This window comes from Clupea harengus, chromosome 5, assembly GCF_900700415.2.
Source record: "Clupea harengus chromosome 5, Ch_v2.0.2, whole genome shotgun sequence".
Taxonomy (NCBI): domain Eukaryota; kingdom Metazoa; phylum Chordata; class Actinopteri; order Clupeiformes; family Clupeidae; genus Clupea; species Clupea harengus.
In genome coordinates this window covers 19,464,462-19,476,961 of record NC_045156.1, presented here as the reverse complement: position 1 = coordinate 19,476,961, position 12,500 = coordinate 19,464,462, and the positions used below count along the sequence as shown (strand labels likewise).

Sequence of the window (12,500 nt, the reverse complement as noted above, 5' to 3'; positions counted from 1 at the left end):
CAAACTCTCCGTGGTGTGTGTGGTTCAGATCATCTGTCTGCTTCCACGCTTGTTATTTCCCTGGTAGAACGGCAGCCGATCGCATCCGCACACTCACTCACCACGCATAAGCCTCAACACTCTACATCCTCAACCTTTCCTTAATTTGTTGATTCATTTCTTCCATCTGTGACTCTTGTCTAGGCTTTTTTTTTTCTTCTTGGGATCAGCCCAAGAGAGATTTCTCACGTTATCTACCTGATCCATCTAAGCGTTTTAAAGGGGACTGGACAAATACTGCTAATCAAATGCAGGAGTTGGCTTGACTTGCCCCAACGTTTCGCCGCCTGCCCACGGGCCCACCGCGATCCCCCAATCTGGAGCCCAAACATAAATATCACGCCTGCTTGTGGCTCCTTCAACTCGTCCTTATGGCCCAGTTAAATGTGGCTGCCATTTAGAGAGGCACGCTCCCACACTCTCGCTTTTTCTCTCCTCCATCTTCATATCAATAATCCCCCCATCAGAGTTCCGTTCACGTCCTCCCGTGTGTGCCCCCACTCCACCCACCCCCCTCTAGCTCCGCTGCAGGTTACTATGACAACGCACAGGTTCTCCCCCATCAACAAAGAGTGGCAACAGTGCTATCGCGACATCTATAATTGGTTCAGGTGCGATACCTTTACAGCGCCTTACAGTCACAGGACTAGCTGCAAAAACATACAGAATACATCTGTTTGTTTGTTTTTTTTCCATTCCGGAGAATGTGCACTACGTCTAATCACAGTGTCAAGACATATAGGAATATGAATTGGTCAGAAATAACTATTGAAACAGTGACAGGGTGGGAGGGAGCGGAGGGGAGAGGAGACAGAGAGAGAGGGAGAGAGACATTTAGAGGGGGGGGGGACATTTCTCCCCTTGTCCTCCTCCCATGTCAGCTGAATGGAGGATGAGATAAGGAGAGGTGCGGGTAAGCAGAGAGCGGTTGTAGTGATCGTGCTGTTGATATGGACCCTGGTAGAACTGCCAGAGCCACGTGGTGCTCTGTAGATCCCCACTGTGTCCAGTGTGTGTGTGTGTGTGTGTGTGTGTGTGTGTGTGAGTCTTCACCAAACCTGCACCTCTTCCTGTTCCTGCATTTCCTTATCTGTCTTCAGGAAGACAGTGGGAGGGGAAAGAGTGCAGGTCTGTGTGGTGTGGATCCCCAAGCCATAGGTGAAGCGCTGCCCAGTAGAAGGCCTCACTCGGCGGGGCATGGGGTTTTTGTGGGGGAACGTATGACATCTTTGGGCTGTGAACTTTCTTGGGTCTTGCACGCACGCACGCACGCACACACACACACACACACACACACACACACACACACACACACACACACACACACACACACACACACACACACACACCACAGAGGGGGGATAGATGGATGGAAGAATGAGTAGAAGAAGGGAGGATGAGAGAGGAGAACACCCCCTGTGGATCTGTGGGCTGTGTCTTCAGGGCCAGCATGTGTATATGTGTGTGTTTCGCTGCCCATGAAAGACCACGGTTGTGTTTGTCCATTTGTGTGTGTATGTAGTGTCTGTGTGAGTGTGTGTGTGTGTGTGTGTCTGAGAGTGTGTGTGTGTGCTTGTGTCTGGGTCTTATCTGCAAGAGGCAGAGCCTACACAGAAGGGCCAGAGGGCAGGCAGGCGGAAAGAGAGAAAGAGAGGCGAGGGAGGGAGGAAGGAAGGCAAATAGAGAGAGAGAGAGAGAAGAAGGGAGGGATAGAATATGCCCGTCTGCCAGTCTTGGCTCCCACATCCCTCGCAAGCCTCACTAGTCGGGGGGGGGGGGGGGGGGGAGCTGTTAGTTGGGCTGTTTCAGCCAACCCTCCAACGCGCCTGTGAAGCCGCTGCTGCAGAGAAAGAGGGAGATAGAGAAAAGTGGGGGATGATAAAAGTGGCTGCTGATCCGATTCATCCTATTAGAGCTAATTAAAATCTAGATCCCAGTGACAGAGCAACTCTCCAATTTTCTCTTTTCTGCCCCAGAACCCCCCCCTCACCCCCCACCCCCCCATCCCACCTCACAACCCATTTCGTTAACAGTAGTCGGCGGCATAGTGAATAAAATATGAGTGGCGCGGAAGACGAGAGGAGAGGAGAGGAGATGGTATGCGTGAGAGGCAGATCAAATCCAAGAGAAAGAGATGGAGAGAGAGAGAGAGAGAGAGAGAGAGAGAGAGAGAGAGAGAGATAGAGGTATAGAGATGGAGATAGAGAGAGAAAGAGATGGAGAGAGAAAGAGATGGAGAGAGAGAGAGAGAGAGAGAGAGAGAGAGAGAGGGAGGGAGAGCACTCCTCTCCACCCACTCCCCTGTTGCCCCTTGGGAATCCCCGTAATTCTGCTTTTCTAGGGCCCGCACAGCTCCAGAGGAAACCAAAGCCTGTCACCGGGCCTCTAATTGACTCCAGATGTGAAGAGAAAGGAGTGAAGGAGAAGAAAAAAGGAGGGAAGAAATCAATGAAAAAGAAGTGAAATGAGGAAAAGTGCGCTGGCAGGAAGAGCGGAGCCGGGATTACAGGATGGGAATGACGCAATTTAGCTTTCCCAAAATGGGCTACAGCAGGGGGGAAACGATGGAGGAAGGGATGGAGGGAGCAAGAGAATGAGAGAGAGGAATGAAAGGAAAGAGGCAGTTGCAAATGAGAGGGATGTTTAAGGAACTGCTCTGTGCTGTGCCAGTTGGACCGTGACTATTCTAACGAGGAGAAGGAGGCAGGAGTGGAGAAAAGAGGAGAGGAGGGGAAGAAAGAGGGGGATGGAGAGAGAGATGGAGAAAGGCGGAGAGAAATACAAGGAGAGGAAACGAAGGCGTTTGGTGGAAGCTTGCCGCTCTGAGGCAAAGCCAACTGGAGAGCTTGTTGACCATGACCGATTGCCTTTGAGGCGACACACACACACACACACACACACACACACACACACACACACACACACACACACACACACACACACACACACACACACACACACACACACACACACACACACACTTTGATTGACACCGCATGATCGTCACAGGACTCTCTGCCTCCCCAGTTTTTCCCGGAACCTTCCAGAGCACATTCCGGAAACTGGCAGGACTGGCCGACGTTGTTCTCCGGCTGATCTAATCATCAGAACTTAGACTCGATTTGGAGCGCTTCCACAAAGCTCTCCTTCACAACCGGCGCTCGCTCCTCCACCCCCCCCCACCCCCCCCCACCACCACCACCCTTTGAGTTCATCCTCACTGGGCCCTGCCTCCACCCGCTGGGCCCAGTCCTCCACAGCGGCCCTAAACTAGTTAAAGACAGAACTATGTGACTCGGGGAGGACTCGGAGGCTGCATTCCTTCCTGTGGTGAGATGCGGTCTGGCGCGCTGACTGCAGCTGGAGGCCGGCCAGGGATCCCTCCCCAGCCTGATTTTACAACCTGTCCTCCAGGACCGTATCTCTCATCTCATCCCTTTAAGGGGTTCTCTTTTTACCTTTGTTATCCAGTCTTTGTGATGTGATCCAGTGATCCCGATGGAGCCCTCCATCATTGGGCTAACAGCTAAGGATGTTGGGCTGTCTCTTGTTTTCTCACACGCCCTTGCTCTCGTTCGCTCTCTCCCGTCCTCCCCTCTGTTATCTCTGTACTCCCTCTCCTTTCCTCTCCTCTCCTCTTTCCCTCCTTCCTTTTCCCACCCTTGTCTGTTTTCTAGCGCCTCTCCCTCGTTACCTTTTCCCCTCTCTCTTCGTGACTCTGCAGGCTGGCATCCTCATCCGTATATCAAGGGCTCGACCGCAGTGTCACGTGACCTCAAAGTCACCCCCTCTCCACACACACACACACACACACACACACACACACACACACATTCAGCAGGCAGCCCCCCCGTGAGGCCTGAGCTGCGTGCCATCCCTCAGATTAATTAATGAACAGACACGTTAATTAAGAGCCAATGGCGGCCTCGCTGCAGTCTCGCTGAAGCCTTGTGCCTCCCGGGTTACACACAGGTCTCTCCTGCTGCGCCCGCCGCATCAGTATGCAAACGGCTCCGCTCTCCTCTCCTCTCCTCTCCTCTCCTCTCCTCTCCTCTTCTGCTCTTGTTTTTCCTCCCCCTCTCTCTTCTATTTTTCTCTCCCCCCCCTTCCTCCTCTCTTTCTCTCTGTTTGGCTTTCTATTTCTGTCTATCTTCGTCTTCCCCTGACTCTCTTTCTCTCTCTTCTTTCTACCTTCCGTTTCCATAGTCAATCTTTCTCTGGCTTCCTGTAACTCAGATCTTCCCACACTTCCATTTCCTGTCACCATCCCCTCTCTCCTTTCGTCTCCTCTCCCTCTCTCTCCCTCTCTCTCTCTCTCCTCCCCGCCATATCTTCTCTTCCCTCCCTCTCTCCCTCTCTTGGCGTGGTGAAGGCGCAGGGAGAGCAGGCTGTCACTGATCCACAGGTTTAATTATTCAAACAGGATTAAATCTTCATTTCCAGCTGCCTCTGCTCGCCTGCCTAATGGAGCTCGCAGATGAATATTGCATCTCTGGGAGGGAGAGAATCAGACAGAGAGAGATAGAGGGAAAGATGGAGCGAGGGAGAGATACGAGAGATGAACGGGAGGAGGAAGACATGGGGAGACATGGGGATGTTTTTGGGTTAAAAAAGGATAATGGAGGACAGCAACGTGTGGAGAAAGGGAGGAGAAGAGAGGACAGAGAGGGAGGAGAGGATAGGAGAGGAGAGGGGGATTCTAAAGAGATCATTTAACAGGGAGAGCGTGAGAAAAGGTTGGCAGCAGTGCCTTAGGTTACCAGCAGGCCTGTGTATCCCTGTATCTCTCCATTGCCCAGAAAAAAAATATATTTGTTCATTTTACTGAAAATGCCCCCAATAGATTTTGTCTGTCATCCATGATGCATCAACCTCTCCCAAACAGTTGTTCATCAACCTTAAAGCTCAACCCACGAGAGCAACTCCACCCACACTCCACACCTCCACCCACACCCCCAACCGAAAGCCTCCAACTCCCCTGTAAATTATTAAGCACCGTTGGATCAGATAATGAAACATTCACAGAGAAATGACTTCCGTGAATTAGTGGTGTCATCGTTATGACATCTGTGAGCATGGGGAGATTTGAACTGTCTGCTTGTGCTAATTTAATCACATCACCCCCACACACACACACACACACACACACACACACACACACACACACACACACCATGGTCCATCTACTAGCTCTCAGCTGAGTCAGGGTGATTTTTCCACCGGCCGGAAATTCCTGGCAGTGGAGTGAGGGGGTCTGTGGTGTGTGTGTGTGTGTGTGTGTGTGTGTGTGTTGTTATGTGTGTGTGTGTGTGTGTGTGTGTGTGTGTGTGTGTGTGTGTGTGTGTGTTTGTAGAAACGCACAGTCACTTGTGGAGGAGTTGGAGTGTGTGCATGTCAGCCAGGTTGCCTTTCTCTCACTGCCGCAACATGAATTATAGAAGGCAGATGTATGTTCAGCACTAACTTTAGGAACGCTCTCTCTCTGTAAGCACGGGGAGATTTGAACCGATTTAATCACAGAGCCCGCACACGCACACGCACACGCACGCACAAACACACACACACACACACGCACAAACACACACACACACACACGCATATAAACACTGTGGGGCATTTCCAAACTGATGTAACTTCTTACACCATTCTTCAGGAGGAAGCCCAACTCTCTCACTTTTCAGTCTTATGAAAGCTTGTCTCGTTGTCTTTTTGTGCTCGTTCTCTCTCTCTCTCTCTCTCCCTCTCGTCTAACTTTCGATTCATCCTTCCTTCGGTTTGTGCCCTAATTCATCTCTCTCCCCTACACTTTAGCTTCTCGCCGCCTCCCTCTGTCGCTCAGCATCACTCTCTCCATTCATTTGCCTGGCCCATATCAATGTAGCGGTCCCAGGGTCTCATGTTTTATGGTTCCCCTAAATTGAATCCCAGATCCTCTCCCCTGGAACCGCTTCTCTCGCCCCCTCTCTCCCCCCCCCCCCTCTCTCTCTCTCTCTCTCTCTCTATCTATTTTTCTATTTCTTGTGTCTTCCATGCACTCTCATACTCTCTCTCCCTCTTCCTCCTCTCTCTCCCTCTTCTTCCTCTCTCTCTCTCCCTCTCTCTGTTCCTCCGTCTGCTGTGGAGTGGCAGAACATCTCCTCTTAATGAGCTTGCCTCAGCTGTTCCAGCAAATAGAACCTGCCAGGGAGAACATGAAAAGGGAGGGATGGTGAGATGGCGAGAGGGTGGGAACACAAGAACACACAAGTGTTTTCTATTTTTTTCTTGTTTTTTTTTCCGTTTTTGTTTTGCTCTTTTCTTTTTCCACGTTCTCTGCTGCTCCATTACCGTCCATTTGGCTGTCAAGCAGCAAGACACATTGAGTGTGAAGTGAGTGTGTGTGTGTGTGTGTGTCTGTGAGAGGGGTTAACACGTTGGGGATTTCCGGGTCTCTCCGGGACCTGCTCCTCCTGCTTGTGTGTGCTGTGGGGAAGCTCTGAGGAACGACCCTAAACGCTTTCAGCTCCTCCTGATGAAGCCTTCGGAGAGTCCACAGCATCTGACTCAGTTCAGCGCCGTTCGAACACTCTTTGACTAAAGGCTTCCTTGCCAAGAGCCACGAGCAAGTTCTTTAAACTTTAAACCTTATTTTCTTCGTATTTGAAGTTCTCTTCCTCCTTGAAGTCAAATCGCATTAACCTCTTGGAGGACTTTAAGTCACTCACATAGGGCCTTGCCTTTTGGATCCGTTTAATACAGGAACCAGAGCAAGTGAACACACCAAAGTGAGATGCCCTGTTCAGGACCGCAACAGACAAAAAGCATACGACAAGAGACTTCCATGAAAGCGTACAAGAGGGTTTCGCCACGACACGTCGCCTTCTGAAACCCAGTCAAATCACATTCATTGTGCTCTTCTCTTTTTTTTCTGTTCCTTCTCTCCTGGCTCTCTCCTGTTCCTGGATCAGTTTGTTTTGTACAGGTAGAGCCGTCTCCCTGCTCCCTTCATTTAATAATTGTGTTTTTCCCCCCCCTTTTTTGTTTGTTTTGTCTTTCTTTTCCGAGGGCCTTATCTAAATTCCACACATCAGTTGTGAAATTAATTATGGATGAATTTGATCTTAACAACTCGGGGAAATAGAAAAAAAAAAAAGAATAAAACAGGAGCGAAAATGTGCTGTGTCCAGACAGGCTCTTCATTATGTATGCATAATGTTTTGCTTTTTGAAGCTTTTATTTATATATTTTCTGTCTTCTCTCGCAGCCTTTAATCCCCCCTGTTTTATTCATGCCTTCCCCGAGCCTGTATCTGTTTGAATCTCTCCCCTCTTTTCATTTCTTTCTCTCACCCCTCCCCTCTCTCTCTCCGTCTTCCACTCATTCTCTCTCTGACGGTGTAACACACTCAACCCTTGTCTGCAGGTGTCTGGGGGAATTAAAAGGTGTTTTGACCGCCCCTGTAGAATGGGGCTTATCTGATCCGCCGGACACTTGTATTGTTTGACCAACATGGCAGCCGGCGATGCCGAGCTGATAAAGGATTAAATTAAAGCTGAAATGGAGCTGATGAAAGAGAGAGACTCCGAGGGAGTGGGAGTGATAGACAGACAGAGAACGAGGGAGAGAAATGTGTGTGTGTGTGTGTGTGTGTGTGTGTGTGTGTGTGTGTGTGTGTGTGTGTGTGTGTGTGTGTGTGTGTGTGTGTGTGTGTGTGTGTGTGTGTGTGTGTGTGTGTGTGTGTGTGTGAGAGTGAGGAAGAGAGAGGGCGAGCACCTGGACTTGGGTGTGCACTCCTTTCGTTTGAAAGTCCAGTCAGCTCAGCCTCCGGCTTCCCCTCCACACACACACACACACACACACACACACACACACACTCACACACACTTGTCTCCAGCAGCTTTTTGCTGGGCCTAAAGGTTAGCGCCGTCTCCTCAGCCGCCAGCATAATTAAGCGAAGAAGCGGGGTGAACAACGGTTCGTGGATTTATGTGATTTCTCCTCAATTAGCAAGACTTACAAAATGAAGCCTCCCTAGTCCTCCAGCTCCTCCTCCTCCTCAGCCTCCCGCGGGCAAGATGGCGCCTGGCGGCAGAGCCCTGGGTCTGGTTTGGAGGGAAGCACTCGCTCTTATCCCGGGAGGTAGAGTAGAGTAGAGAGGAGAGTTGGATGTGTGCCTGTGAGTTAGTTTACACATGTTTGTCTGGGTTTGGCCTTCTTTCTCTGGCAGCTCGTTTGCACCATCAGCTATTTGTTTTCTCTCCTCCCTATCTTTACTCTCTCTCTCTCTCACACACACTCACACACACACACACACACAGACACACAGACTCTCCCTGTTTTTTCTGTTGTCTCTCTCTCTCCCTCTGTTTTCTCTGTTTGTCTCTCTATCTTTCTCTCTCTCGTGCTGTTTCTCTCTGCCTACCTTTTAGCTGCTTCAGCTCGGACTGAGGCGGCCATGTTGTGTTGGAGACCCCTGTGGGAGGGAAGGTGACCCCCCCCCCTTGCCTTGCTACCGTATCTTTGGCCTGTTTTGCCCCTGCTCCTTGTCAGCCTCTCAAACATAAACTCATGTCATGGCCCGCAACTTCTCCCCATTTTAGCCTGATGGCCTCTGCTCCAGTGTGAAGGCAGCCTCTCACGGTTCTGTAAATCATTCTGGGGGGGGGGGGGGTTCACCACACCAATGGTGAGAAGGATGGTGAGATCAGGGTTCCCGTCTCAGACAAAAACGAATGAGTGTTTGTTAGTCATCGTTTCTTTCCTGCGTATTATTTTCTCTGAAACTTTCGCTCAGACACACACACACATTTACAGAGCGCATATGGTGCAGCCACACCCACTGAATAGCCAACAAAAGTGGTTGCGGCTGCTTTTAATCCGGGCGCCACTTCAAGGGTTTAGCGAGGTGGTTTGTGGGTAGAGGAGCGCTGACCAATCAGAGTTGCGGTGAGCCAGACGGGGCTCTTAAAGCAGCAGTTTCCAGCGCAAAGTGCTTACCTGACACCCGGGAACTTCCGGAGGCTCAGCATTCGCACAGATGTGCCCATACATAAACACACGCATGTACACACACACACACCCACACACACACACACACACACACACACACACACACACACACACACTCTCCCATGCACACACACATATACACACACAGTGAGTCATGTTGAGATCACTTTTGTCAGTGCCAACTGCAGAATAATACTGGCAGAATGTAGACAGGGTTTCTGGAAAGATTTAGGAAAAAAAAACACACAAAAAAAACCTTACTGTAACAGCTTTCAAAAGTAGTCCCCAAACACTGGATAAACATGCTATCAGAGCCAGCAGTGTGCGTTCACATTTCAAAGTTTGGACAGCCCACACTGCGGGGAAAATAGAGTTGTGTTCCAATTTAGTTCTTTTTTTTTCTCCCCATGTTTTAAGATTGGTAGTGGCCTGTTGATTGTTCCAGGGTTTTATAACGGTGTCGGACCCCACCCCACTGAAGAACCCCGTGAGCCTCGGAGTGTTCTGCCTGGCCGGCGTCATTAGGGAGGGAGGAAGAGAACGTAAAGGGAATTGAGTTTGAAAACCTTTTCATTGGGTCTATGCATAATACATAGCTCAGTTTTACATCCACCCATAAAACACAACCACATGAAAGATAAATGGCAAATAAATAAGGTTATATAAAAATGATGGAGAGAGAGAGAGAGAGAGAGGAGAGAGAGGGAGAGAAAGAGAAAGCCTAAGGTAAAGGCTAACAAATGGCGTTGATCTTAATTAGTTGTCTGTGGCAGCATCTATATGGACAAAGCAGCGTTTAATCTGCTCATTAGCAGTGCAGAGGTGGGTAGGTGGGTGTCTGCCTGCCTTCTCTGTTCTGTTCAGGCTGAATGAAGGCCCTGTCGCTGGCTAGGGAGGCCAGTCAATATCTGCTGTCGGGTGGAAGACATGCTAATACCTTCTGTGTTTATCATCTCTCTATTCTTTCATTCATGTCCCTCTCTCTCTCTCTCTCTCTCTCTCGCACGCGCTTGCTCGCTCGCTCTCTATCGGTCTATCGGTGCCTGTCTATTGTAGTAGTATATTAAGTGTGTTAAGAGTGTCTCAGCTTTCATATGCTAATCCCTGTTGATTGATGGCTAATCAAAGTCTAATCTGCTGTAGGTAAACGCAAAAAGCCGATGAACAAACATGCCACTGTTTGTCAGCCGCGCTGAGCTGCTCATATGTATTTAAATAAGACGTGCGTGTGTGTGTCACTGTTTGTTTGTGTGTGTGTGTGTGTGTGTCAGCTCCTTTAACATCCTGACTACATCAAAATAACAAGCCACCTCTCTCTTTCTTCCTCTCTCTCTCTCTTTCTCTCTCTCCTCTCTCTTTCTCTCTCTATCCACTTCAAATCAAATGGGCTTTGTTGTGATGACTGTTTCCATATATACTGTAGCCAAATCACAACATTAATAATGATAATTTCTCTCTCTCCCCTTCCATCCTTCAGGACTGTCCTCAGATCATCCCGTCCAGCCAGATCTACATCCCGGTGGGGGTGACCAAACCCATCACGCTGGCCGCACGCAACCTGCCGCAGCCCCAGTCTGGCCAGAGGAACTACGAGTGCATCTTCCATATCCAGGGCGAGACCCACAGCGTCACCGCCCTGCGCTTCAACAGCTCCAGCATCCAGTGCCAGAAGACCACCGTGAGTGCAAACAAAAACACACACACACACACACACACACACACACACACACACACACACACACACACACACACACACGGGGGCTCCGGCACACACACATAGACACACACTCATAGGCACACACATAGACACACACTCATAGACACAAACACACACAGGGAGAGAGTCATACAGTGTATGCAATGACTCATAGCATTCCTGCTTAACATCTTCAGTTGTCAAGGCCAGAACACTCTCGTTATAACCAAAACCACACACACCCACAGAGACATAAACACACATACACACAATCTCACACACACACATGCGCACGCACATGTACACGCACATATGCACACACACACACACACACACAGAGACACAAAATAAGCCTTTATATTGATAATGTCTCACTTGATAACCACAGTGACATTATCTTGGTATTAGACATTCGCTTGACGTTCACAGCATAGCTGTATCTATAACTGTACCTTGTATTCAGTGAAATTGCAAATAGTGTTTGAACATTATATACAACTTAAGGCCTATTGTTGTCTCCTCAGCCGTTCGTTTTGCACAGATGGCATTTCAAAATAAAAGCCCGTTCCTGAATTCATGCATGGGCCTATTGAAGGGTAATATGAATGAGTAGAATATTGGCGAATTTAGGCAGGGAATGATGAACACATTTTGATGATTTTGATACAGGATTATGATACAGTTCCCTTGTGATTTTGGAATAGAGTTCAGAGGTTCAAACCAAGGCATGACATTTTATTTCAGCTTGATTTCAATAACATTCTAGTACGGATGAAATTACCTTATAAGTATGGCGGTGAAAGTTCTCAAAGTTGGGATTGTATGAAATAAAGACATAAGAACACAAACACACAAAAAATACTATTGCAAAAAATATTAAATATATAATATAATTAAAGAGAGAAATAGAAATCAGACACATATATATATATATATATACATACAGTATATCATTAATGTGTTTTTGTAGGTTATGTACAGTTCAAGGGGGGTTTAAAGAGAAACAAAAATCACTAGATTTGTGATTGCAATACGTCACACAAAAAAAAAATCATAAAATCCTGGGGGCACTGACACACACACACACACACACACACACACACACACACACACACACACACACACACACACACACACACACACACACTTTCAAACACCTTACACAGACCTTAGCTCTCACCCGCGGGCACAACTTAGTCACGGGTGATGACATCACACACACTCGGACATGTGGTCAGCAGCAGAGCCCAGTGGAAAGTCAGCTGTAGCCCACCCCTGCCCCTGCAGTGTGGGTGGTCCCCCCCTCCGCCCCCCCCCCCACCCCACCCCCCCTTCCCGCTCACCCCGTCCCCCCCTGAGTTCAGCTCCCTGTTCCCCATCAACAGCCCTGACATCAGCCTCTGGCCGTAACCTGATCCCTTACGTAGGACCACTGAGCTGAGGGGGTCGGTGGTACACACTTGTCTACGGTGTACCGGGGTGGCGATACACGATCTGGCAGTGTGCCTTACAGGGGCAACCAGATCGTGGTGAGATGTGCCACAGACACCGGTGTGGGCCAGATGAGACGCCGCCGTTATTGGTTTACATGAAGCACACTCATGTTGCAGAGCGCTTGCCGATGATTAATATGAAAAATAGATTTTTGGTGGGATACTGGGCAGTACACCCCACTGGTGTGTGTGTCTCTGTGTTGAATGTGTGTGTGTCTGTGTGTTGAAGGTGTGTGTGTGGCTATGTGTTGAAGGTGTGTGTGTGTGTGTATGTGCTGAGGGAG

At 49.1% G+C, this 12,500-nt stretch overlaps 1 protein-coding gene across 1 annotated transcript in view; it reads left to right on the top strand.

Moving 5' to 3' along the window:
• LOC105901848 (plexin-A1) overlaps window positions 1-12,500 on the top strand; it is a 67,863-nt gene that overhangs the window by 2,504 nt on the left and 52,859 nt on the right. The window contains exon 2 of the mRNA XM_031568007.2: window positions 10,505-10,705. Within this exon, the coding sequence (XP_031423867.1) occupies window positions 10,505-10,705 (201 nt within the window). The remainder of the gene's footprint in view (window positions 1-10,504; window positions 10,706-12,500) is intronic.